This window comes from Grampus griseus, assembly GCF_964374135.1.
Source record: "Grampus griseus genome assembly, chromosome: 1".
Lineage (NCBI taxonomy): Eukaryota > Metazoa > Chordata > Mammalia > Artiodactyla > Delphinidae > Grampus > Grampus griseus.
Genome location: NC_139017.1, coordinates 47,472,805 through 47,497,387, shown reverse-complemented (window position 1 = coordinate 47,497,387; position 24,583 = coordinate 47,472,805). Strand labels below are relative to the sequence as shown.

The following is a 24,583-nucleotide window of genomic DNA, read 5'->3' as shown; positions in this document are numbered from 1 at the left end:
CAGAAGCTTCTGAAAGGTATGTGTCTCTAAGCGTCAGTTACCAGTCGGGAAGGGGAGCAAGGGTGAGCTCTTTCCTAAAGGCTTTGGTACAACCCGCTAACTTAGCCTCAAAGGCCAATAGAGTGCCCTGGAAAGGGAGTCAGAACAAAAGGGAGGCGGGGGAAGTGGGAAGGGAACCAGCATTGGCTGAGCACCTGCAGGGGCTGCTCTATAGGGCTTAGGAAATCATGAGCTATGAGATGAGTACAACGGGGGCTCAGAGAAGCCAAGTCACTCATAACTCATCTAAGGCCCCACAGGTAGTATATGGATGAGTTAACGTGTGAGTCAAAGGCCAGAGAAGGCTGCTCTGTGCCATGTTGCCCCCTGACGTCCTGAGTTTGAACTGTAGAATCTGCGTGCACAGGATCTAGGGCACTGGGCTCAGGTTTGGTGAACCCCAACAAAACCCTGGTAGAGCTGTAGGGGATCGAGAGAAAGGCAGCCAAAGGGACAAGAGCCACAGTGGAAGCCAAGGGAATGGGCTGCTGAACAGGAGCCGTCGTGTGTGGACTGACCACAGGGGTCAAAAGAGCATCCTGAGGCAGAGGGGAGCAGATTCACACGTTGCCATGCGGAGTTGTCAACGCTCACACTATAAGCTAAGGTTTACTCGCCTGGTGGTGTTGTGGAGCACTTTGCGAATATGCAAATAAACATATCATCGGGAGGTTAATAAATGAATACATTATTATACTACATTTAACACACATAGTACATTATTATAATGCATTTATGGCACTAATTAAGGGCTCAAGAAACGTTAGCACACAGAAATATCTTGCGGGATTGATACTACTCTTATCTCTGTTTTACCACTGAAGTGTTTAGAGAGGTGTTTAGCTCATCTCTAAAAGCACGGTCTGTAAGTGGCAGAACTGGGACTTGAATACAGGCCTGACTCCAGAGATCACACTCTTAGCTGCTAGGTCCTACTTACCGCCTTCTGTGAAACTAGAATGAGGATCACACACCCTGCCACTTGGTGCCCCTGTCGGAGAGTCTGGGGGGCTGGATGGTTCGGGTTTGACATGGTGCAGCAGAGCTGGTGTGCGTATGAAGGGAAAGCTGAGGTTGAGGGCGGGGCAGGTGGAAAGTGCATGCGTATAACAGAGGATCGATATCCACTATGTGTAAAGCACTCTACAGACAATCAAAGACAACACAGAACATAAAAGCGGGCAAAGAATACGAATAAGTAACCAGTAGAGATCTTATAAATGATAAGTAGTAACCCTTGGGAGACACTTAAACTTACTAATTTTTAAGGACATGCAAAGTTAAAAAATACCACTCTTTTACCCACCAGAGTGGCAAAAATTCAGAAGATTGATGATAATATTTAGTGTTGACAAGTGGGTGGGGGAAAACTCTTGTTTACTGCTGATAGACTCTGAATTGGCACTGTCTTTTTTGGACGGCAGTTTGACAGTATCAAAATTTAATATGCATATACCCTAGATTCTAATTCTAGGAGTCTATCCAACAGAAATACACATATGCTCAAACATACATTTTTACAAAGATAATTGCTGAAGAACATTGTAACCTAAATGTCCATCAATAAAAGACCCTTGGCCTAAATTATGATCCATACATACTCTGAAATACTAGGCAGTTTTTAAATGAGTGAAGTAATGAAGTGGAAAAATATGACAATTTAAGTGAAAAAAATCACTGAACATTTTGTATAGTATGATCACAATTGTATAAAAACAACAACCCTGTGTGTGTGACTATATGTTTAATATTATATGTATGCTTGTCCTGCAATACATAGAAAGCTATGGATAGATACATACTAAATGATTAATAGGATGCGGGGAAAGGTAGATTAGAGGCAAGGAGCTACTGTTTTATTTTATATATGCCTTCTGTTAAAATTTGTTACACAAGTCTAAGTTGTTATTGTAATTAAAAATATCAAATAGGGCTTCCTTGGTGGTGCAGTGGTTAAGAATCCGCCTGCCAATGCAGGGGACACAGGTTTGATTCCTGGTCCGGGAAGATCCCACATGCCACGGAGCAACTAAGCCCATGAGCCACAACTACTGAAGCCCACGCGCCTAGAACCCGTGCTCCGCAACAAGAGAGGTCACTGCAATGAGAAGCCTGTGCACCGCAATGAAGAGTAAACCCCGCTCGCCACAACTAGAGAAAGCCCGCACGCAGCAATGAAGACCCAATGTAGCCATAAATAAATAAATAAATATTTTAAAAATTTAAAAAATAAAAAAAGCCTGGTGAGGACTTTTCAGTGTATGCGGCATGAAGTCCAGTTTCCTGGCTTAAATTCCTGGAATTCCTCACCACGTCTAAAAATATATATATACATCAAATAAAGACAACATTTCTTTATAAAGAGCAGGTGGAAGGATGGCAGCCCAAAGACATCTGAGTGTGACTTCCTGACAGGACAAGTCACTTTTGTGTCTGGGGCAGGAGAGAGAGGCCTCCTGGGACTCCAGAGTGATCATGAGTTTTGGCGTCAGAGTTTTCATCCCACCTCCATATATTTGTGACCTTGGGAGAGTTTCTTAACCTTGGTGAGTCTGTTCCCTTGTGGGTAAAATAGACATCACTCATGGCTGTGGCTGATTCTGCAGTGTGGCATGTGTCATGCTCTTAGAGCAAATTGGAAAGACCTGGTTAAACGGTTAAACACGGTGGGGGGCAGATACCTGATTTGTAGTGCCTGCCGCTTTCTGTGGTGTAAATACTCCCACCGTGGCTGATTTCAAGCTACCAGTGTGGATCATTCTCCAGTTCACTACAGAAGGACCCCAAAGTTCATCTAGTCCGACCTCCCACCCAGTGCTTGAGCCACCTGCACCATATTCGTGGAAAGATGGCCAGACTTGCCCCACAGAACTTGCCTCCACTAGGGGTGGATTTCTCCTGGAAGCCACAGAAAGAATGCTCAGTTCCTCTGCTACCTGCCAGCCCTCCTGAGATTTAAAGTCTTGGAGTTTTACTTGAGTCTTTTCTTCTCCAGATTCTTATAACTCACCTCAGTCTTTACTCTGAGCCCCCTACACCCACCACTGCCCTAGTTCTTCCTCTGGCTGAGCCCTCAAAGTCTGCTGCCATGCAGATTCCCCTACACCCCGCCAGAAGGGCAGGGATTGGCTGGGGCTGCTATTTGCAATAGCCTGTCTCTCTCTTCCCTTCTCCACCAGCTTGGTGTGTGTGGTTGACTCTGTTCCTTGCCATGCCTTCTCACAAGACATTCAGGATCAAGCAATTCCTGGCCAGGAAACAAAAACAGAATTGTCCCACTCTCCCAGTGGATTTGCATGAAAACTGGTCATAAAATCAGGTACAACTCTAAGAGGAGATATTGGAGAAGAGCCAAGCTGGGTCTGTAAGGAATCACACACGAGACGGCCCACATATCGATGCTGTATCAAGGTCACTGGCATCTTACCATATCTAGCTGTCCACTGTCTGGACAGCAGGACATGTTCTACTGGGAAAAATGATTTTCCTCTTTGTTTCTATGCTTCTGCACTAGCAGGTTGGTTCAGTAGTAAATATGTGAGCCCTTTTGTTTGAAAAATAAAATAAAATAAAACAGCCTGGTCGTTGGTCCCAGGATAACTAGCAGCAAGAGGGTGACCAGGACTACATCACTGGCAATGGAGGGTGGCTTGAGGGTAGACACTGGATGGGCTCACCAGGGAACCACGTGCAGATTTCAGACTGTGCCTGAAGGTCCTTCTTGTAACATTTGGGCTCTGCCCTTGGCTGGGCTTTGGCAATGTCTGTCCTTTTAAGCCTCCTTCCTCCCACTCAGCTGACTCAGATACTTTAAACCAGTGCATCCTCCTAGAGGCCAGACTGAGTCATCACCCTCCACTGTTAAATAACAGTGAAAAGCAGGTTTGCAATGCAGGGCCCCCCTTCAGCCGGCTCAGGTCTGAACAGAGCAGAGTCTGCCGGGGACTGTTCTCCACTGCACGTGGCTAACTCTTCTCCCCATCTTGCCTGGCAGGACTTCTAAGCCCTAGCCTTGCCCATCTGCCACAGCTCAGTGTAGCTCAGTGCCCAGGGAGTGAGAAAGATGCAGTTGATGCCTCCCCAGTGCCCCCACCCCATGCAACACATTCTTTTTAAAGTCAGTCTTCTAAGAACTCTTGGACCTGCTGTGTTTTTACCTTCCCACTTTGTTTCTCTCTACCCTCCTGGCCCCAACCGGGACGCAGACACAACCTTCCGCCTAAAAGAGGTGTTGGGTGAGGTGTCATTTCTGCTGACGGGGGGAGGGATGAGAGGCAGTGAGCAGGGGGGCAGCTGAGATTTCTGAAGCAGGCAAAGCCTCCCCTCCTCAGACCATCTTACCCCACGTCACTGCCTCCCCTCTCTGCTCCCACGCTTTGGAAAATAACAAATGTATCCACCCTAAAACATAAATGGGATTTACAGTCTTGAAGTAAGTTTGCCTTTGAAAAGAGGCTATCGGGGAGCATATGCCTTTATTGCCTCACAGGAAGGCTTACAAGTCTGCCTCACCCACCCAAATCCTAGCAGGTTTAGACCTGCTCTCTCTGGGAAGTGTACCCACAGCCCTGGTTTCAGGAGGCTCAGCACTCCTGTTCTTTAAGTTCTCTGGGGGTATTAGTTCTATTTCCCCAAGTAGGCTGTCAGTGCCCAGTGGGCAGGACAATGCCTCACACCTCTCAGTATCCCCCCAAAGAGTCTGACCCATGCCGGGAATACTGAGTCTTCAATAAATAGTCATCTATCCATCCATCTTTCTGTCCATCCATCCATCCATTCATCTGTCCATCGTCCATCAGTCTATCCATCCATCCAGCACATGGACTGCATGCCTACCACGCACTATGTAGGTCTGAGGATATAGGTAAGTTACTATCTCCATGTGACCTGTGGTGGGGGATTGATCTGTAAGTCCAAAGAAATTATTTTTATTCATATACAATGCTAGCAACTATAGGACACTTTGCAGTTAAAAACATGCCATCATAGCCCAGTGGATTTCAGAGTCAGGAACAGCTAGTTTGTGGCAAGCTGAGACTAACATCCGGGCCTGTCCAACGCTGCTCATTGGCTCCCCAAGCATCACAGAGCTGTGCTGAGAGGCGTATTTACAGTTTAGAACAAGAGGGACACTTTCCTACTCCAGGGGTTCCCCCTTCCCCGATGAGACCCTTGGGTTGACACGATTCCATCCCAGTAGGTGCCCTGTCAAAGTGGCGAGGAGACTCTGGGTGCTAGCAGGACACAGCCCTGCTGAAGGGCTCCGGTCTCTGGTTGGCCCTTCTCTGACTGTGCCGGCAGCTGCATCGCTTTGCTGCTGACAGCCGGCCGTGCAGAGCCCCGAGCCGGGCCCCAACTCCCCTGGCTGGGCAGGGAGTCCTTTCTGCCTTGGCTCGCTGCCACCCCCTGGGAGTTACTCAGGCGTGGGTGTTCTTTGGGCTGGATCTAAACCCTGCAGCTGACAGATTCTAAGCCTCCCTTGCCTCCACTCCTCCCTACACCCCAAAACCCAAATACCTCTGGGGCTGCTGGAATAGACGGGAACCGAGAAAACTTCCAGGGCCCTTTCAGCCTCTGACGGCAGGCGGGGATTCCCTCTGGGTCGGGGTCTCCTCTTAGAGCAGCAGTCTCGGCCGGGTCAGAGGAAAAAGGCTTTGGGAGGAAAAAAGAGTTTGTTGAGGCTAAGCCACTTCCTTCTGAGTTTTCCTCCTCTCCGTCTCGTGCACAAACTTGGGAAAGCTGCAAAAGAGGCTGGGCTGGGGTGACCTCAGCCGTGTGGGTGGAGGGAGTGGGAGGGTGGGAAAGCCAGGCTTCCGAGCTGACTGGATTTGGGGCCCCTTGAGAATTTAGTTTACAGGGACTCTGGTCCTGGGGGGAGTGAGGCATAGGAGGCATGAGGGTGGGCCCTTGTGGGTCAGAGGGTCTGCAAGGTAACGTACCAGTTTGTGGGCACCATAAAAAGCGTCCGGCTGCTTTTAGGAACTTCTGCCTCTGTTGCTGGAAGCCGCCCAGGAAAGGGGCCCTTTTGTTGGTTGAATTATCAGACTCACATGTGCAGTAGATTCCCTCCGGCCATCAGCCTGGTTGGGAGAGGCTCTAGTCCTCACACCTTGCCCTCACTTTAATACCGCACACACACACCACATCTACACACACACACACAAACACACCACATCAACACACACACACACACACACAGAACCAGACTTGTGAGATGGGAGGCAAGTCCTGACATCTCCCTGTGCCTCTCAGATGAGAATGTGTGACCCAACCCGAAGTTCTTAGGAGACTACAGGAAGTTAAAACGTTAGTGTGAGGCAGATTTGAGCTGCCTGGAACTATGCCTTGGGTAACTATGGTTGGCAGATTAAACGGGAATAAAGTGAGTTTAGACACGCCCAGATGGATCCCTTTAAGGCTTATAATACATTTGATGCGCCCCTCCGTTCCCACAGTCCTCCTGAGATGGGGTTTTTTCCTCCTTGGAGTTCCATCCTTTAGTTTAATAATCCTCACCGTCAAAAAGTTCTTCCTTTTCTCCAATCTGAGTCTCTGACGCTGCTTCTTTGCTACTGTCTAGGTCTGTCTGGTCAGGTAGACTATACATTCCTCAAGGGTGGACTTAATATCCCTGAACCCACACTAGGCCACATGCAGTGCTAGATACAGGCCCCGGAGAGGAGTTTTTGGTGGAACAAAAGCTTCAGTTGAAGCTCATTTCTTTGTTTCACTAGCAAACATGCCTGGAGGGAGGGTGCAGTGATTTCCATGAAGTGTAGTATTGGACAGGATACATTAAATTTGGAAAAATTCTAGGGCATATTCCACTTGGTTTACTTTGGAAAGGATGCCTCCATTCGCCCTCAGGACAACCACTGGTTTATGACAGCCAGTTTGCCCTTAATTTGGTGCCCTTTGGAATCCCCTGCCCCCCATTCTTCTGCTTTTCTGAGATCAGGTTTTAAATGAACGTGTGTGTGTGTGTGTGTGTGTGTGTGTGTGTGTGTGTGTGTGTGAGAGAGAGAGAGAGAGAGAGAGAGAGAGAGAGGGAGGGAGGGAGAGAGACGGGTATCTGTAGAGGTATAGAGGCACATCTGAGCCTCTTTCAGAGAACATGTAAAAGTTACCACGGGCCCAACACCTGCTATGGGTGCTTTTGGGTAGGGGAAGTGAACTCTCCTCAGCTAGTCATTACAGCCTCTGAATATGGGACTGAAATTTATACTTTTAGGGGATGTTTGCAAACTACCCTTAACACCTTTGGAAGCCAAGTCACTAACCACCTTCAGGCTCTAGTCCCCACTTCCTCTGTCTGCATGGATCAAAAGTCAGCAACTTCCCTTCTCTTCCTCTGACACACGCTCCACTGGAAAATGGCGTCCAGCTTCTACTCTGCAGGGGAGGCCCTGACACTGTGCATTGAAGTTCCTTCCTTTCTTCCCTCTTGCACACATTCATTCAATAATCTGAGTGTGTCAGACCCTTTGGGGGACACAAAATGGATACTTGTATTTTATCAGTGGAAATAAGACATGGTTCAAACTCACCTCTGGCCCTCACCACCGCCCTGCCAATGGTGCATTCTGAGCTGCCCTCAGTCTACCGCCTTGCTGCCATGCAGAGAGTTTGCTGGAGGTGGCTGTGTTTGCTGCAAATCTGTAGTCAGCTTGGAAACTCACCTCCTTGTATCTATTCCCCTTCTCTTTCTTCTTCACTTCCCTTTCCCCCTTTCTTACTTCCTTTGAATTGAACTTCCCAATAAAATGTTAAATATAAGCTTCTGACTCAGGCATTTAAAAAAAATTTCCCCTTAAGGAAACAGGCCCAAGATAGGACTCCATAAATATTTGTTGGGTAAATGAATGAATTGTAGGACAAGAGGTCAGGCTAGATAGTGTAGGATGAGAAACAGAGATACAGGAGCTAATTTGAAAAGGTCATAAATTTACAGGTCGTCTGCTTAGAGATGTTGACACAGGGGTTGTCTCCATTGGTTGCACTCAGCAGAGGCACATCATCCCCGATGTGAGAGAGGGTAAGGAAATGGAGAGGGGAGAATGAGAGAGGGAGAAGAGGGCTGAGGCAGAACTCGAGACATACTCACATTTAAGAATCAGGAGAAAGGAAAGGATCCCAGCCAGAGGCCTGGTGAGGCAGAGACGACCAGTGTTCATTCAAGCCCCCTTATACCGCCAGGCCACAGCTCACTGCCATTTCCCACCTGCTATAGACAGGCATGGTCATGGACCACATTTTAGCAATGGACAGAATGGTGAACAAGACAGAGCCCCTGGTCCCATAGAGCTCAAGTCAAATGCGTATAGAGAAGTGTCCCGCTGGTACTGGGCCTCTTTCAAACCTGGCCTGGGAAGACTTCTTATAGGAGCTGCCATACTCTATCCCTGTCCACAGGACAGTAGAATGACTCTGAGGTCCTAGGGGATGTGGGAACCACAAGGCAGACGGATCCCAGGGTTTTGAATCATCGACTCTTCAACTGGCCTCTCCATGAATGAGGAATACACTTTGATTGTGCTAAGGCACTGTGATTTGGGGGTTTCATTGTTATAGAAGCTAGTGTCATGTCATAACCTGGCAAGTGTTGAAAAGATGAGGGCAGATGTTGAAGCTGAGGAGAGGGGGCACACTATGGTCCTGAGGCCTGGACCTATAGCTCTAAACCCTGATGTGTTTTACACACCCCAAGTGTGTGGGGTGTTGGGTAAGTTCTCACATAGCTTCTCTCCCCTTACCATCCTCTTAAGCACAAGTTCTTCTTTTAAGGGTTCCCCAGCCAAAGTCACTGAGATATGCTTTGGGACTTTCCTTAGAGAAAAGAGCAGACTTCACAGTCCGGAGGCCACCGACTCTCACACAGGACAGTCATCCCAGCCCCCCTCTTACAGTGAGATGCACGTGCCAGAGTTCTTTAGCTGAGAACAGACACAGTAGGAAGGACAGAAGGAGGGTAGCCCTGCGACCTTGGCACTCTGTGTGCCCGCCATGCACGGCTCAGCTCCAGGCGCCCCTCTGTCCTGTGGGGTCCCACTCAAGATTCCCATTCCCAGGAGAGAGAGTCTGACAGGTGTGACTTGAGGCCTGTGTCCTCCCCTGTAATGTCACTGGTGATGACGGGAACCCAGGAACCACCAGGAGAGGTCATAGGACTTAGAACAGGAGGGGAACCATTCCTCAAAGGAAGTGATGCCCGACACACAAAAACAGCAGCCTCCCCGGAACCCTTTGGCAAGGTCTTATCTCCATGTAGGAGCAGACATGAGGACACTGTTTGAATCCTTTTGGGGGTCAGCAACCATTAACTTTTCAGCAGCTTATACATTTTTATTTTAACAAGTAAACATGATTAGGGGGACTGTTTAGAATCTACCTTTCATCCTTGCCTTTGAGATATCCTGAACTGGCAACTACCTGGGTGGGGGAGGAGGATGAATCAGAAGCAGTGGATTAGGAGCTGGGAGACATGAATTCTACCTTCATCTCTACTTTTTTTTTTTTTTTTTTTTTTGCGCTACGTGGGCCTCTCACTGTTGCGGCCTCTCCCGTTGCGGAGCACAGGCTCCGGACGCGCAGGCTCAGCGGGCATGGCTCACGGGCCCAGCTGCTCTGCGGCATGTGGGATCTTCCCGGACCGGGGCACAAACCCATGTGCCCCGCATCAGCAGGCGGACTGTCAACCACTGCGCCACCAGGGAAGCCCCATCTCTACTTTTGACAAATGGTTTCATTGTTTTATAACCCAATTTCCCCATCCACAAAACAGGGTAAGAAAACCTCCTCTGCCTAATTTACAGATTTGTTGTGAGGGAAAGAAGAGGAAAGAAAAGAAGAGAAAAGACAAGAAAAGAACAACAAAACACCGAAAACTCCTAAAAGGATTTTAAGAAGCCAAAAGTCAAATATAAGAGCAGTCAGTTAGCAGAGCATCTGTTACGGGTTAAATTGAGTTTCCCTAAAAGATAGGTTGAAGTCTGAACCCCTGTACCTCAGAATGATCTTATTTGGAAATAGGGTCGCTGGAGGTGCAATTAAAATTGAGATGAGTTCATAGTGCGGTAGTATGGGCTTTAATCTGATGTGACTGGTGTCCTTATGAGAGGGAAGAGTCACAGAGACAGAGACACACAGGGACGCACCATGGGATGACAGAGCCTGAGACTGGAGTGATGCAGCTGCAAGCCAAGGAGTGCCGAGGATTCCAGCCAGAAGTCTGGAACAGGTGAGGAAGGTTTCTCCCCTACGATTTCAGAGGGAGCATGGCCTTGCTGACACATTGATCTGGGTCTTCTAGCCTCCAGAACTGTGAGACAATAGATTTCTGTTGTCTTAAGCCACTCAATTTGTGGTACTTGGTTATGGCAGCCCTAGGAAATGAATACAGCATCCTTTAACAACTCCCAGGGCACAGTGAAGCTTTGGCCAAACTTCTTGGCCCACCCCTGAGAGGTGGTGAGCTAGTATCAGACGTGGGACATGGGACACGGTCCTGGATTTCAGAGGTAATAACCACTGATGTGAAGGTCACAAAGAGTCAAGGTCAGTTGTGGAAAACCCAAAGCAGCTATTAGGGTTAAGTAGGTTTACACAGGCAGCAGGAGTTTAGTCCACACTGACTGAAAGCATCACTTCTGCCTTGAGGGACCAGAGTGCTCAGAGCAGAACTGGGTTCAGGCAGCCTTGGGACTGAGCCTGATTTCACTTCCTACAGATGTGATTGAAGCATCACTTTCATACTGCAGCCTCCACCACTCAGGCTCCTGGACCCCCAGACTCTAGGCCAGCACATCAGGGTTGCTGCCCATGTCACCCTTGAAGAGAAAGTCTGCAGGGATGCCCTCTAAAGGTTGGCGCCCCGCCCTCACAGAGCTTGTGTTATTGACCACTCCACTATGTTGCTTTTTTTTTTTTTGCGGTGCGCAGGCCTCTCACTGTTGTGGCCTCTCCCGTTGCAGAGCACAGGCTCCGGATGCGCAGGCTCAGCGGCCATGGCTCACGGGCCCAGCCGCTCCGTGGCATGTGGGATCCTTCCGGACCGGGGCACGAACCCGCGTCCCCTGCATCGGCAGGCGGACTCTCAACCACTGCGCCACCAGGGAAGCCCCACTATGCTGCTTTTGACTTAATTGCTTAAATATTGCTCTGAAAGCAATAATTCAGTTTAAAAAATGTGTGTATATATATATATATATATATATATAGGCAAAAAGAGAGTAAAAACAAAGCAAAAAAAGTGTGTGCATGTGTGTAGCGGTGAACTTCTTGGATCCTGATGCTTAGAGGGAAGGGGTGCTAACATTATGACCCAAGCGCTTCCATCCAGATAAGCTCAACTCTTCCCAAGAGCTCTGCAGGGAGAATATCCCGGAGACACAAAGTAATTAGCCAAGGATGCCAGATTGGTGAGGGGTGGAGCACAGATGTGGATACAGGCTTAGGGTTAGGGTTAAGCCTGGTGTGTTTTCCACGACCTCTGCTGCCAGAAGTGACAGCCAGGGCCTGCCCCAGTTGTCTTGCAGGTCTTGGGGTGTCTCTCTTAGCACCTGGCACAGAACAAATATTTATTAAGAGAGGGTTTGATAAATAGATTGACACTGTGCTGAATGAGTTAGAAGAATGTACTGATGGGAAATCTACTGTTAAATGAGAAAAGAAAAAGGTTTCCTTACCAATAGCCATCTCTGATAACATATGCAAGGAAAAAAGTCTGCATAAGATAACTTCAGATTGATAGTAATGCTTATCTCTGAGGAGGAGGCTCATGGGGGACTTTCACATATTTTAGAATAAGAAAAACGCTGAAGATATTTCCATTTTGAAAAAAGCAAAATTGAAAGGAAGGAAAAGAAAGACAAGTTGTTCCTAGTGGCAAAGGATGGTCCTTAGACCCAGATTCCCCATATCAGCTCACTTAGGATGGGCCCTGGTTCCCAAAGGTGAAAAGCATCTGTTCAGAGCCTCTCTCTCCCTCTCTCTTTCTCTCCAACCACACCCCTCCCATGTACTGTGAAATATTTTCATTTACAACAAACACATGAACACACTGCAAAGAACCAGAACTGTGGGAAAACGGGCCTACAACATCTCTTTGTATTGAGGTCAAGTCAAAAGTTCACAGGAGCTAAACTGAAGGGGCGCCCACTGGCTAAACGTGGGGTGATCTGAGCATTAAAAAATGGCAGGAAAGTTGAAACATACTCATTATTCTGAAAACTGGTAAATAAAGGGAAAGAAGCAGGTAATCTTGCCTTTCTTGTATGAGCTGTACCTCATAGTGGACAATAGTTAATGAAAGGGTTGTTTTTTATAAAAGAGTGCCAGCTAACAAATACAGGAGGAAAAATAGAATTAGAAAAATCCCTGTTTTCAGCCCCTAGTGATAGTGTGGATCTAAGCGAGGATCATCAATGGCTGCTGAAACCTTTAGGTCAAACGCTGAAGGGAACGTTATCGTGGGTGGATGAGGCTGGCAACTCGGGAACCCACCCATCAGTCCTAACGTTACAAATTGAGAGGCGACCGGCATTATCTGTCCCCGATGGGATACAGTAGAGGTACCCAGCACCATTTATGAAGTGTTCCTTCCACAAAATAAGGCCTCTAGATCTAACTATCGTTTTATAGAAACAATGAACTCAGACAAACATGTTACATGACAGCTCTGGATTTCAACCAGTGAAATTCAGAACGTGCAACTATGGATGAAAAGAGACATTTCAAACAAATGTACTTTGTGAACCTTGAATCCTGACACAAACAAGTCAACCATAAAAATGACCAAACATTTATGAGGCAATAGGAAACATCTGAACACTGACAGCACCTTTAAGAATACTGGTTTCCCACACAGGGACCTGTATTCAATATTCTGTGATAAATCATAATGGAAAAGAATATGAAAAGGAATATATATATATGTATAACTGAATCACTTTGTTGTACAGCAGAAATTAACACAACATTGTAAATCAACTATGCTTGAATAAAATTAACCAAAAAAAAAAAAAAAGAATACTGGTTTCCCTTGCTATCTGAAAGTAGAAGTTTCCTATGAAACTATGCTAATGGACACACCTTGCTAACGGACACACAAATTAAATCAAGATAAAGCTCAGATGCTCACAGATACAGTTCAAAGCTATGGAGGCTTGATGCCCAGATGCTGAGTGTAGTTCCCATGAAGGAGCTTGGTGGTACCACTCTCACTGCTTGGGTATGCCCTGCCTCTATCAAAGCTTGCTGCAAAACAAACACTGACTGCTTTTTTCTATTTCTGCCTTTTTTTCATAAGTGCAAAAAATCCTCTTTGGATTCCTTTAGTTTAGGGAAAACAGGTACTAATGTAGGTCTTTCATAAAAGCAAAGTGGTATAAAGTGAACTTTTGAAAAGCAGGGGTACGTGTATTAGAAGGGTTTATGGATAAATATTTGATGTGGTGATTTATGATGTGATGCTAAGAATTTTACTTCAAAATAATCCAGGTATGTGGGGCTGAAGAGAGGAGTAGCTGGTGAAACAGATAAAACAGGCCCTGCCATGTGTTGATGGGTTGTGGAAACTGAGTGGGGCTGCACAGGGATTTATTGTACTATAATTTCTGCTTGTGCACATGTTCGGAAGTTTCCATAATAAAACATTAGCAAAAAGCGATAAAAAGTATGGGCATACAACCTAATTCTTCCATTATGATGTTGGTGGAGTTGGTGTGTATGTGGGTATATGAAGTATGTGTGTGAGTGTGTATGTGTGTGTTCTCATGCTCTGTTTCATTCTAATTTGGGTTGCAGCTCTGGAAAAACTGCATTCTATTGAAAAGAACTTTGACAGCTGTGGAGAATGTTCCAACCTAATAGGCCCAGGTAAATTTCCGGGGGGCTGGCACAGACACAAGGCCCCTGCTTAGGGGACTGCTGGGGCCAGCCCCACATGGTTATTCCCATGGTCAAAGGCAGTAAAACTGTTTAATGATACATTGCTTAGGGTCCAGAAGGACCAAGCTGGAGGTTGGATGTCAGAACCTTGAAAGCCACTAATTAAGAACTTCATTCCATCCATGAATTTCTGGAATTGGAAAGAAGAATATAAATGACGTATAGGGAAAGAAGGAAGTAGTGCTGTCTAGAGGCTGTACTGTGTAGTAGTGGTAGCTATACCAAATGGCCTTGGACGGCCGCTTCACAATTTTGGCTGGTTGGTTCTTTCTTCCGTTTCGTATACCTATACATGTTTACTCAAAAAAGTGTTTGCACAATTTCATATACGTGGGTCTTGGCTTCTAAGTTCTGCAATTTTGATAATTGTTCATCTGTTATACACCTCCACTCCTTACCACCATCTTAACGATTGGGAAAACTGAAACCTTGTTGCATGGCTGGAACAGCAAAAGGTTTGGCATTAGAAGATCTTAGCTTAAATTCTGGTTTCTTTAGTTTCTAGCAAAGCTCAACTTAATTTTTTAAGGGAGAGTAATTGCTCTGTAAGTGGCTAGCCACTGCTATTCTCTTGAGTTCTGGGAAGAATCATTCGAGTGGCTCCTTCAAGTTATAAGGCAAGTAGGTATCCATTGATCCGTGAGAGGAGTATAACTGTCCCAACCTTATTTGGTTTGGTAAAGACTTGGGGTCTAACAGGCAGAAGTTGTCTTTCCAACAACCATTTGAAATTTGAGGTTGCCGATGAGGGTTTGGGAAAATTCACTGAGAGCTTCAAGAGTCTTCTTGAGAGGAAGGGGACAAAAATGCAAAGTTATGACAGCATCCTTGATGGATTAAGGTGGCTCTGATCAAAAACTGCTAGCGTAAAAGGACAATAGCACCATAATGGGTACAGGGAAGGGTGTGCGTGTGAGCAGGGACTCACATAGGGTGAAGGGGAGAGAGTGTGGGGTGTTGGAGTGGGGAAAGGTGTATAGACTAATGAACTTGGCACAGTTGAAATGTGTAACTTGTCCTCAGCATCATGTTCACAGTGGCAGCTCTACAATTCCTTTGTTGGAGGAGCTTAGGAGACTTGACATGAAGCTTGTGTTTTAAAGCAAAACATTAGTTTTCACTTACACTGTCTGTTTATATTTGGTGGCTTTGGGAAGGAGTGAATGGAGATCAAGTTATGGGGGTAGGGAAAGCCCTCTGTCTACACCTTAGTGCTTCCGTCCTGGTGCAGTCACCCTGATGCTGCAGGTGACTCTTGGGCAAAGTTGGTGTGTTGAAGTGTGTCACCAAAGAAATGCGATATTGAAAATTTGGGATCATAGATTTCCAAAACACCTGGAAGTTCCCTTTCTACCTCACTCTCCAAACTTACCAATCGCCTGCAACAAGACATTTTCTTGTGTGAGGAGAATGTTAACTTGAATGTTAGAAGAGATATAACCTTATTCTGTATCCCCCTACCTCTAGCAGCTCATATCTTGAACTATTTAACTCTCTGAGTATCCTCATCTATCAAATGGGCTAATAATATCCCAGTCTGACTTGGTGGTTGAAGAGATTAAGTTTTGTCAGTTGAAAAGTCCTACCTGACAATGTCAGAAACCTCATTAAATGGCTTGTCCAAGGTTTGCTGCTGCTTCATGGCAGAACAGGAAGTTAGAACCAGCCCAGTGGCGTTTCCGCCATCGGCAGTACCACCCCTCCCAAGGGGAATGCTTTCAGAGCTAGATAAGATGGGAGGGGGGCAAGGGGTAAAGGCACCCTGAGTACAGGCGACTGTTTGGAAAGGGGAAGTGGCAGCCGTGTGAGGATGGCCCTGTGACTTGCAGAATAAGGAAACAGTTCTCACCAGCAGGGTGTAGGCAGTTGGTTGGTGGGTGTGGGGGACCCCATTGATGGTGAAGGTGACATCCGGCAAGACACTGATGTTGACACACTCCAGAGTGTACAAAAATAGAACACAGAGGATCTATTCAGAGGCCTCCCAATTCCCCGTCCATGGGCTCTGCCCCAGTGGTCTGTGCAGTTGCTTGCTACCGCCTGAGGGGCCTGTGATGAGGGAGGTCCCTGGGTCCACAATGGCCTGCAGCCTTCGGAGAAGAACATCATGGTGCCTCCCACCTGGATTCTGAGGACAAAGGAAGCATCGTCAGCTACTCCTACCTGTTCCTTCCCCTTTCTCCCCCTAAGCTTCCCTGGCACCCCAGCAGCTCTCACTCTCTGCTGGGTTCTCTAACCTGCTGAAGCACGTTAGTAATTTGCATTTTGGTCTCTCTTACCACATGAGTGTTTCTCTCTCTATATATATATATATTTTTTTTTTGACTGAGATGCATAGCAGGAAATATATTTACTTCTTGACCCAGTACACACACATACATGCACACACACACGCAGGAAATAAAAATTTCATGACACTGTACTTAACCTTAATATATGAAGTGCACTCTGATATTTTCTATTTTATCCCATTTCATTAAAAAATGTAGGTCACGATCCCCTAAAATGATGTCGTGACCCATAAATGGGTAAATCCTTACAGTTTGAAAAACCCTCAGTAGACAGTAAACGTTGGAGCCTTTTTGGCTTTTGTATCTCTGTGCCTAGCACATGCCTGTCCCCTTGCAGGAACTTATCTTCAGCTGAATTGAAACTTGAATTACATTTCTTTGAATTCCTGCACTGTCTAGTACAGTGCTAGGTATGTGGCAGGAATCTAGTTCCACTTTCCCTGATTGCTCCGCGCCTCTGTGTGTGTGTGTGTGTGTGTGTGTGTGTGTGTGTGTGTGTGTGTGTGTGTGTGTGTGTGTGTAGACTCAATCAATGCCACCCCCTCCATGAAACCCTTGAGGAGTTCTTCAGATAGAAGTGGTCTTGCCCTTTCTGGTCTGGGCCACTTTGGTGGTCCATCTCATGGAGTACTGACCACCTTCTACTCTACATGGTAGAAGTTTGTGTATAGGTGTCATCTTCTGCAGTGATTTGTGAAGGCAAAATCTGAGTCCAATTCGCTTTTGCACCCCTGTGTCATTCAACCCTTGCCTTACATGTTAATTAATGTCGAATGAGTAGTTGGCCGAGTGTTAGTATTTACTCTCTGTTGAATTGAAGATACACCACATGTACAAGAAAGGAAGCTGAGAGTTGGTACCATGTGTCTGCTGCCCCGTCCTGCCCCTCTGCTCAGCACCTCCATATTCTAGCCTCATGCAGCCAGCTCCCAGCATCCTCTCTCAGTGACCAGCAGTTTCATTCAGGTCAATTTAGTTAATCCAATTTCAGCTGAGCCTGTTATGAGTTCTTCCCTCATTCTGTAACTACTCTGTGGAGGATACTTACGTGTCCACTGCAATCTGCCAGTAGACTTGTTTGGTGACTGGGACTCAATCTATGTTCCCAGAGAGGTGGGAGTGGTCCTAGCCTCTGAAAATCAGCTTGCTACCTGCACCACCTCCTGTGTCACTACATGGAAAGAAAGGCAGATTGTCAAGGAAGGGCCACTGGAAAACCTCAAGGACGAGCCTCAGCCAGGCCCCTGCTTCTTGGTCTGGTCACTCACACCAAGTACCTAGATAGGCAGAAATATCAGCCTGCGTTTTGAGACCAGGGCTTCTGACTGCTGCAAGCTGATTAGTCGGAGCCTCTTGGGCAAACAATAGAAACAACTGTGCTCAATGATTTGTGAATATCCTCCTGCTTCTTGGATAGAAGGGGTAAGGAGGTGAGAAATGGAGACCACAGATCTGATCAAGCAGAACTCATGCAGCACCAAGGCCAGGACCATCATCGGGTGTGCATTCACCACGCAACTTGAGGCACCCCCAAAGACTCCTTTGCCCCAAGTATCTTCTCCACTATTATGGTGGTGCCTGGAATTTCCACAGTATTCACTCTTTTGTGTTAGGCAAAGACGCTAATTGAACACAAAGTGACTTACTGGAGCTTGAATATTTATTAATATTGTGTTGATTTCTCAGAATATGTTCTGCCACCTAGCAGGATCCTGCAGAAATAGGACCTAAAACTGATTTGTTTTCAGGAGGAAAAGGATCAGAGAAAGACAAAACTTGGGGCCCTGTATGCAGGGCAGTAAAGGGGAAGGGAAGTGGATATCTGTGGGAATCCAAGGAAAACAGTTTTCAAGGCACGAGGGGGGAGGAGCTGATGTTTGTTGATGGCCTTTATGCAAGGCGCTGTGCTAGGAATTTTTCCTGCCTCATCTTATTCTCATGTCAGCCTAGTGTCCATTTGAGAAAAATGAGGCTCATGGAGATGAAGTAATGCAAGAGGGGGGGATTTCTTTTTTTTTTAATTAATTAATTTATTTTTGACTGTGTTGGGTCTTCATTGCTGCATGCAGGCTTTCTTTAGTTGTGGCGAGCAGGGGCTACTCTTTGTTCTGGTGCGCGGGCTTCTCATTGCAGTAGCTTCTCTTTGTTGTGGAACATGGGCTCTAGGCATGCGGGCTTCAGTAGTTGCTGCACGTGGGCTCAGTAGTTGTGTCTTCCATGCTGTAGAGGGCAGGCTCAGTAGTTGTGGTGCACGGGCTTAGTTGCTCTGCAGCATGTGAGATCTTCCTGGACCAGGGCTCGAACCCATGTCCCCTGCATTGGCAGGCAGATTCTTAACCACTGAGCCCCCAGGGAAGTCCCAAGAGCGGGGGATTTAAATCCAGGTCAGTCTGACTGCAAAGTATTTGCTGTTTTCCACCACAATTCACATCTTTCCAGGCTGAAAGGGAGCAGGAAGCTCTGAAGGGCAGAAGCGAGGTGTCCAGACACCTGCCCTCTTACTCACAGTTCCGTCCAGGCCTGGTCTCCACTGCAATCAGGCTGGAGAGGAAGCCATGTGATGGAGGAGATTCAAAGCTCTCCATGTGAGAGAGGAGAGCGAGAGAAATGCGCTTCTGCTGAAACAGGGTAAGCTCAGGCCAAGTTTCCTTGGGAAGGAGTCAGAGAGGTAAGAAATCTCCTCCCTGACCCTCCCAGAACCCCAGGTAAACGTGTCCGAGGGCTGGTGAGTCTCATGACCTTTTCCAACCACAACATGCAATTTAAAAAATTGTATAAATTGGCGAAGAACACATAAAATCGACCCTCTTAGCCATTTTTAAGTGTACAGTTCAGTAGTGTTAAGTATATTCACAGGGTTGTGCAACCAATCCCCAGAACCTTTTCATCCTATAAAATTGAAACTCTATACCAGTTCAATAACTTCCTGCTTGTTCCTTCCCCAGCCCCTGGCAGCCACCATTCTACTTTCTGTCTCTATGAATTCCACTACTGTTAGAATTTTCTTCCTCTTTCAGGCTGAATAATTTTCTGTTGTAGGCATATACTACATTTTGTTATTCCAGCCATTAATGTGTAATTATTTTATTGTCAGCTAACATTTGAATTTTTCCCCCCACCTCCTCTCACTAGAATTAAGCTTTTTGAGGGCAGGGACTGTCTTTCTCGTTCCATTGTGTTCCCAGTGCCTAGCAGCATGGTGAGCACATAATAGGGGCTTGATAAATATTTATTCACTGCATAAATGAATGTCCAGTCCCAGAGATTCTTTGATTACTCCAGTGTGGTATAGTTTACAAAGTCCTTTTTTCAACGACTTTGAGGCAAACCCCATTTTCTCAATATTCAGAGAGGGTAAGTGTTTTGCCCCAAATCACACAGCTGCTGCAAGACCAAGCAAGAGCTCCAACCCAGGTGTTGTGACTGCTAAGTCTAGACGTGTTGTTTCCCTATAGTTATAACCTTAATCTGGTGGGGCTGATGGGCCTTACCTACTCGTGTACACAGAAAACACGGGTAGATCCGCCAGCTTCTGGGCCATTGTGTCGAACACTGGGGTCACCCTTTCAGCACAAGCAGGGTTATCCCAGGCCCAGAATGCCATAAGACTCTGCATTCATAAAGAACTGGTCAGTCTCTGTGACACTCTCTTCAAATTGCTGACCGACCTCAGTCAGTCCTTCTACCTAATGGTGGAGCCTGAAGGAAAATCACACAGATCCTTGGCAAACGGGCTCAGATTCTTGAAATCTTCTTCTGTCCTAAAGCTAATTCTTCCCCTACTCAATTTTCCTTGGTTAAATGGATACAACAATTTTTGCCATGCTCCCATCCACTTAATTTTTTCTATGTAAACATTTTTTATTGAAGTATAATACAGAAATCACAAGTGTACAGTGTTTTCACAGACGTTACAACCCCATTGCCAGAAACCCCTTCAACTACCCTGCCCGTCATTGAGACTTTCCTTAAGAGTAACCAATCTCAAAAAAAAGACAAAACAGCAAGATAACCCATCTCTTGGCTTCTAACAGCTTATACTATCTTTGCCTATTTTTGAATTTTATATGAATGGAATCATATGGTATGAATTCTTTTTTATCTGGCTTTTGTCACTCAACGTGATGTTATTGCATGCTGTTGTAGAATTTTCATTGTCTTTAGTATTCCGTGGTATGAATATATCATCATTATTTATCCATTCTACCACTGATGGATATTTGGGGTGTCTCCTGTATTTGACTATTGCTAATAGAGCTGCTTGTACTTGTCTTTTGGTGAACATGTGTACTTATTACTGTTGGATGTATGCCTAGGAGTAAAACTGCTAGATAATAGGGTTTGCAAGTGTTTTGCTTGAGTAAATACTGACAGTTTTCCAAAGTGATTGTATCAATTAACATTTCCAATATCAATGTTTTGAAAGGTCCAGTTGTTCTGTATCCTCACCAATACCAGCTGTTGCCTACCTTTTCCACTTTAGTCTTCTAGTGAATATGCAGTGGGCTACATTGAGGTTGTAATTCGTATTTCCAGATGACTAATAAAATTGGACATTTGGATATCCTCTTTTGTGAAGTGGGTTATCTACAATTTTCTTGTTGATTAGTACGAGTTCTTTATTTATTCTGGAATAAAGTCCTTTGTTGGATATATGTACTACAAATATCTTCTCCCAGATTGTGACAGATGTTTTTACTCTCTTAATGGTGCTTTCTGATGAACAGAAGATATGAATTTCAGTGTAGTCAAATTGATCTTAGATTGATAATTAGTAGTTTTAAAGAACTTGTTACAAAAATTTTTGCCTACCTTAAGGTCATGAAGACATCTTCCTATGTTTTTTCTAAGAGCTTTATTGTTTTGCTTTTCACATTTATATATATCTACAATCTATTGGAAGTTTGATAATGTGTGAGTTAAGATCCATTTTTTCTTTATTAGAAGTCAGATTTATTGAGATATGATTTATACACAATAATTCACCCTTTTAAGTGTACAGTTCAGTGATTTTTGAAACACAAATAGTTTCTGTTCGCTAATATTTTGTTTACAACTTTTGTGTCTACATTCATGAGAAAGAGACTGGTCTATAATTTTCATTTCTTGTAATATCCTTTTCAAGTTTGTTATTAAATTTATGTTGGACTCATAAAATGAGTTATGAAGTGTCCCTTCTTTATCAATTATCTGAAAGAGTCTGTCTAAGATTGGTGCTATTTCTTTTTTAAATGTTTGAGGGAATTTACCAATGAGGCTACCTGGACCTGGAGTTTTCTTTGTGGAAATGTTTTTAATAATAGAATCGACGTTTAAATAGATACTGGAGTATCCATTCAATGTTAAATAGATATTGGAGTATTCATTCAGTGTTAAATAGATATTGGGGTATTCATTCAATGTTTAAATAGATATTGGAGGGTTATATTTTCTAATTTTTTTCTTGTGTCAGTTTTGACATGCTGTTTCTCAAGGCATTTGCCAATTTTAAAAAATTGTCAAATTTATCAAAATAAAATGATTCTTGATATCCTCTTATTATCATTTTAATGTCTGTAGCGTCTTTAGTAACATATTACTTTTTATTTCTAATATTGTTAAGTGTATTTTCTTGCTTTTTCTTGAACAGTTTTGCTAGAGGTTTACCAGTTTGATTAATCTTTGTAAAGAGTTCATTCCTGGCTTTGTTGATTTTCTCTATTGTGTGACTTTTCTATTGTATGAATGTTCCACTCTTCTAGTTATTATTTCCTTCCTTCTACTTTCTTTGGGTTGATTTGCTCTGCTTTGTGGTTCTCTTGTTTTTTTATTTGTTTTTTACTTGAAATAGTTGCTGAGACCATTGATTTTCAGCTTTTCTAATACTCACATTTCAGCCTGTAATTGTTCTTGAAGGACTGCCTTAGGTGCATTCACAAATATTGACGTGTCATATCTTCATTATCTGTATCAGTCAAGGTTTTTAATAAGAGAAACAGAGTCATTAGGAGCTATATCTAGAAAGGATTATATTCTAGATATTTGACTCTATGCAATTGTAGGTCCTGGCTAACAGAGTACATTAGGATGTTGCTTCTGCCCTGGTGCTGCAGTGTCAAGTCTACAGTTTGGACAGTCAGCAAGGGAAGGCAGATGTCAAGTGGGAGAAGAAGGGTGAATTGAACCCTTAAGGTTGAAGGGGAACGGGAACCTGCACTGTTCTCTCACCGCCTCTAAGCCTCAGTGATGGGGGAGCCTGCAGCACAAGCTGACACTGTCTGTCACAGAGGCCACCACTGCTGTCACACATGCCGACACTTCCTAGCTCTGGAGTAGGAGGTAGGGGACCTGGATTAGGTCAGCTCTGCCATGACCAGCCAGCCATCTGGCAAGTCTCTTAACTGCTGCTGCGAGCTCTGCTTTCCGTCTCTGAAGCCCAAGAGGCAGATGGACTTGGAGCTTGGAGATAACTTGGGCCCTGCCTTGGGCTCCAAAAATGTTAAAAAGGACATCAAAAGGACTCGGGGACCAGCCCAGACCCTTGACCCGTGCCCCCAAGTGAACAAATCCTCTTTGGCGTTTACCCACTTTCCAGGAGTCCCTCCTTTTGACCTTTCATTGGGGAGAAAGTGTGAGCCAGAAGTGGCTGGAAGTGGTGAGAATTCTGGTTAGCGCTGAGCCCTGCCGTGGTTTGCCCCTAATTGCCCATATGTGCCATCGGGACTGAAGATGGTCACCATGGAAACCTTAGCCTGAGAGACTTCCTTCAGACCCTCCAGGCAAGCCCACTTCTATAGCAGGTGAGAACACTGAGGCACAGAGAGGTTAAGTGACTGGCCCAAGAGCATGCACTTCACTCAGTGGCCAGGATAGGGACTCAGGCCTCCTGCCTTCCAGGCCAGTGATCTTTTTGCTACAGAATTACCATCATCATCACCATGATCCCTCCGTCCCCTCCCACCTTCCAGGCCAGTTAGTTCCCATATCCCCTTGCCTCTGTTTGTTGTGAGTGGAGGGTGTGGCTGGCTGACACGTGAGAAAAAGTTTGTTGGTCTGTGCAGCCGTGGCCACCCGGCCACTGACTAGATCAGAGACATCCTGGATGGTCTGCGAGGAGCTCCAGACTCTGGCTGGATCTGGGAAGTTTGGCAGAGATTAGAGGCAGGAACGTGGGAACGTTTGTCAGAACTAATGGGTCTGTTATCTCTGGAAACACCCGGAACCGCACCTGCCCCGGCTGCAGGTTTCTGATCCTCCCACGCTAGAACCAAATATTGTTGTGGACGATTTGAACACTTCCCCTAGGGAACAAGAGCCCTTGGGCACGTGGGTGATGGTGTGAGTTCGCATGTGTATGTATGTGTGTGTGTGTGTTCTTTACGAAAAGGGAGAGGGAAGAGCATTTGGGGTGAAATGGTACCATGTGGGCAAAAACAGGTCATAGTACAGACAATGATCCGGTCTCTGCAGTCTGTCAGCACTGGGAGAGGGTCCTAGCGGTGGGGGGTGGGGGGGGGGGAGAGTGTGCAGCACCTCAGGCCTCAGGGATGTGGATTGGAGGCTGCTTTGGAAGCAGAGGTTTTGTGTTACCAGAACATTTGAAAGCTGTTGAGGGTGACACTGTGCAGTCAACTTTTCTGGAGCTTCGGCTTCCAGAATGTAAATTAATAATAAGAGGCTGGTGGCTCAGTGCTCTGTGGAAATTGGCTTTAGCAGGGTTTGATAGTCCTGGACACTGTGCGTCATTATGAGACACAAGCAGCACCTGCCCTCACGCTCAGCCAGCCCCTGACCACAGTGGGGCCAGCAACCCAGGATGCTCGTGGCCCTGGCTCTGCTGACATCAGCAGCTCAGCACGGACATGACCAACTGGAAAACGTCCCAACCTCGTTCTGCTCGAAGTTGATGACTGGCGGGAAATATACTATGCGATGTGTAGTACAGCAGGAAGAGGGCCTGGATGGGGTGCCTGGACCCAGACTTGGCTCTGCCATTCACTCACCATATGACTTTGGATAGATCACTTTTCTCTAAATCCAGTTTCCTTGTCTGTAAAATGAAGAGGGTGGGTTGGGTGATACTACAAGGAACATTTTGGGGGCATAGGCTATGTGCCAGCCTCTGCCCTAAGGATCTTACAAGCATTAGCTCATTCAGTACTCACACCAGTCCTATCAGGTAAGTATTATTTTTAAGCCCATTTTACAGATGAGGTAACTGAATCACAGAGGGTTTAAGTAACTTGCATAATGTGCCATAACAAGGCTTCAAACCCAGGTTTTCCTGACTTTCAAGTTAATGGTCTGTACTAGATAATGTCTAGCGC

The 24,583-nt window shown here is 45.7% G+C and overlaps 1 protein-coding gene and 1 pseudogene across 2 annotated transcripts in view; one reads left to right on the top strand and one right to left on the bottom strand.

Moving 5' to 3' along the window:
- The first annotated feature begins 3,250 nt into the window (after positions 1–3,250).
- On the top strand, positions 3,251–3,407 carry LOC309838190 (large ribosomal subunit protein eL39-like; annotated as a pseudogene). Its single transcript has one exon. The product of its transcript is annotated as a large ribosomal subunit protein eL39-like (transcript).
- A 10,547-nt stretch (positions 3,408–13,954) lies between these two features.
- Positions 13,955–24,583, bottom strand: part of CTSE (cathepsin E) — a gene marked incomplete at both ends in the record, with an annotated part of 50,523 nt that continues 39,894 nt past the window's right edge. The window contains 9 exon segments of the mRNA XM_082654051.1: positions 13,955–14,116; positions 15,836–15,955; positions 15,959–16,069; positions 16,075–16,114; positions 17,326–17,369; positions 17,373–17,402; positions 17,406–17,448; positions 19,769–19,860; positions 19,862–19,963. Coding sequence (XP_082510177.1) covers positions 13,955–14,116; positions 15,836–15,955; positions 15,959–16,069; positions 16,075–16,114; positions 17,326–17,369; positions 17,373–17,402; positions 17,406–17,448; positions 19,769–19,860; positions 19,862–19,963 — 744 coding nt within the window.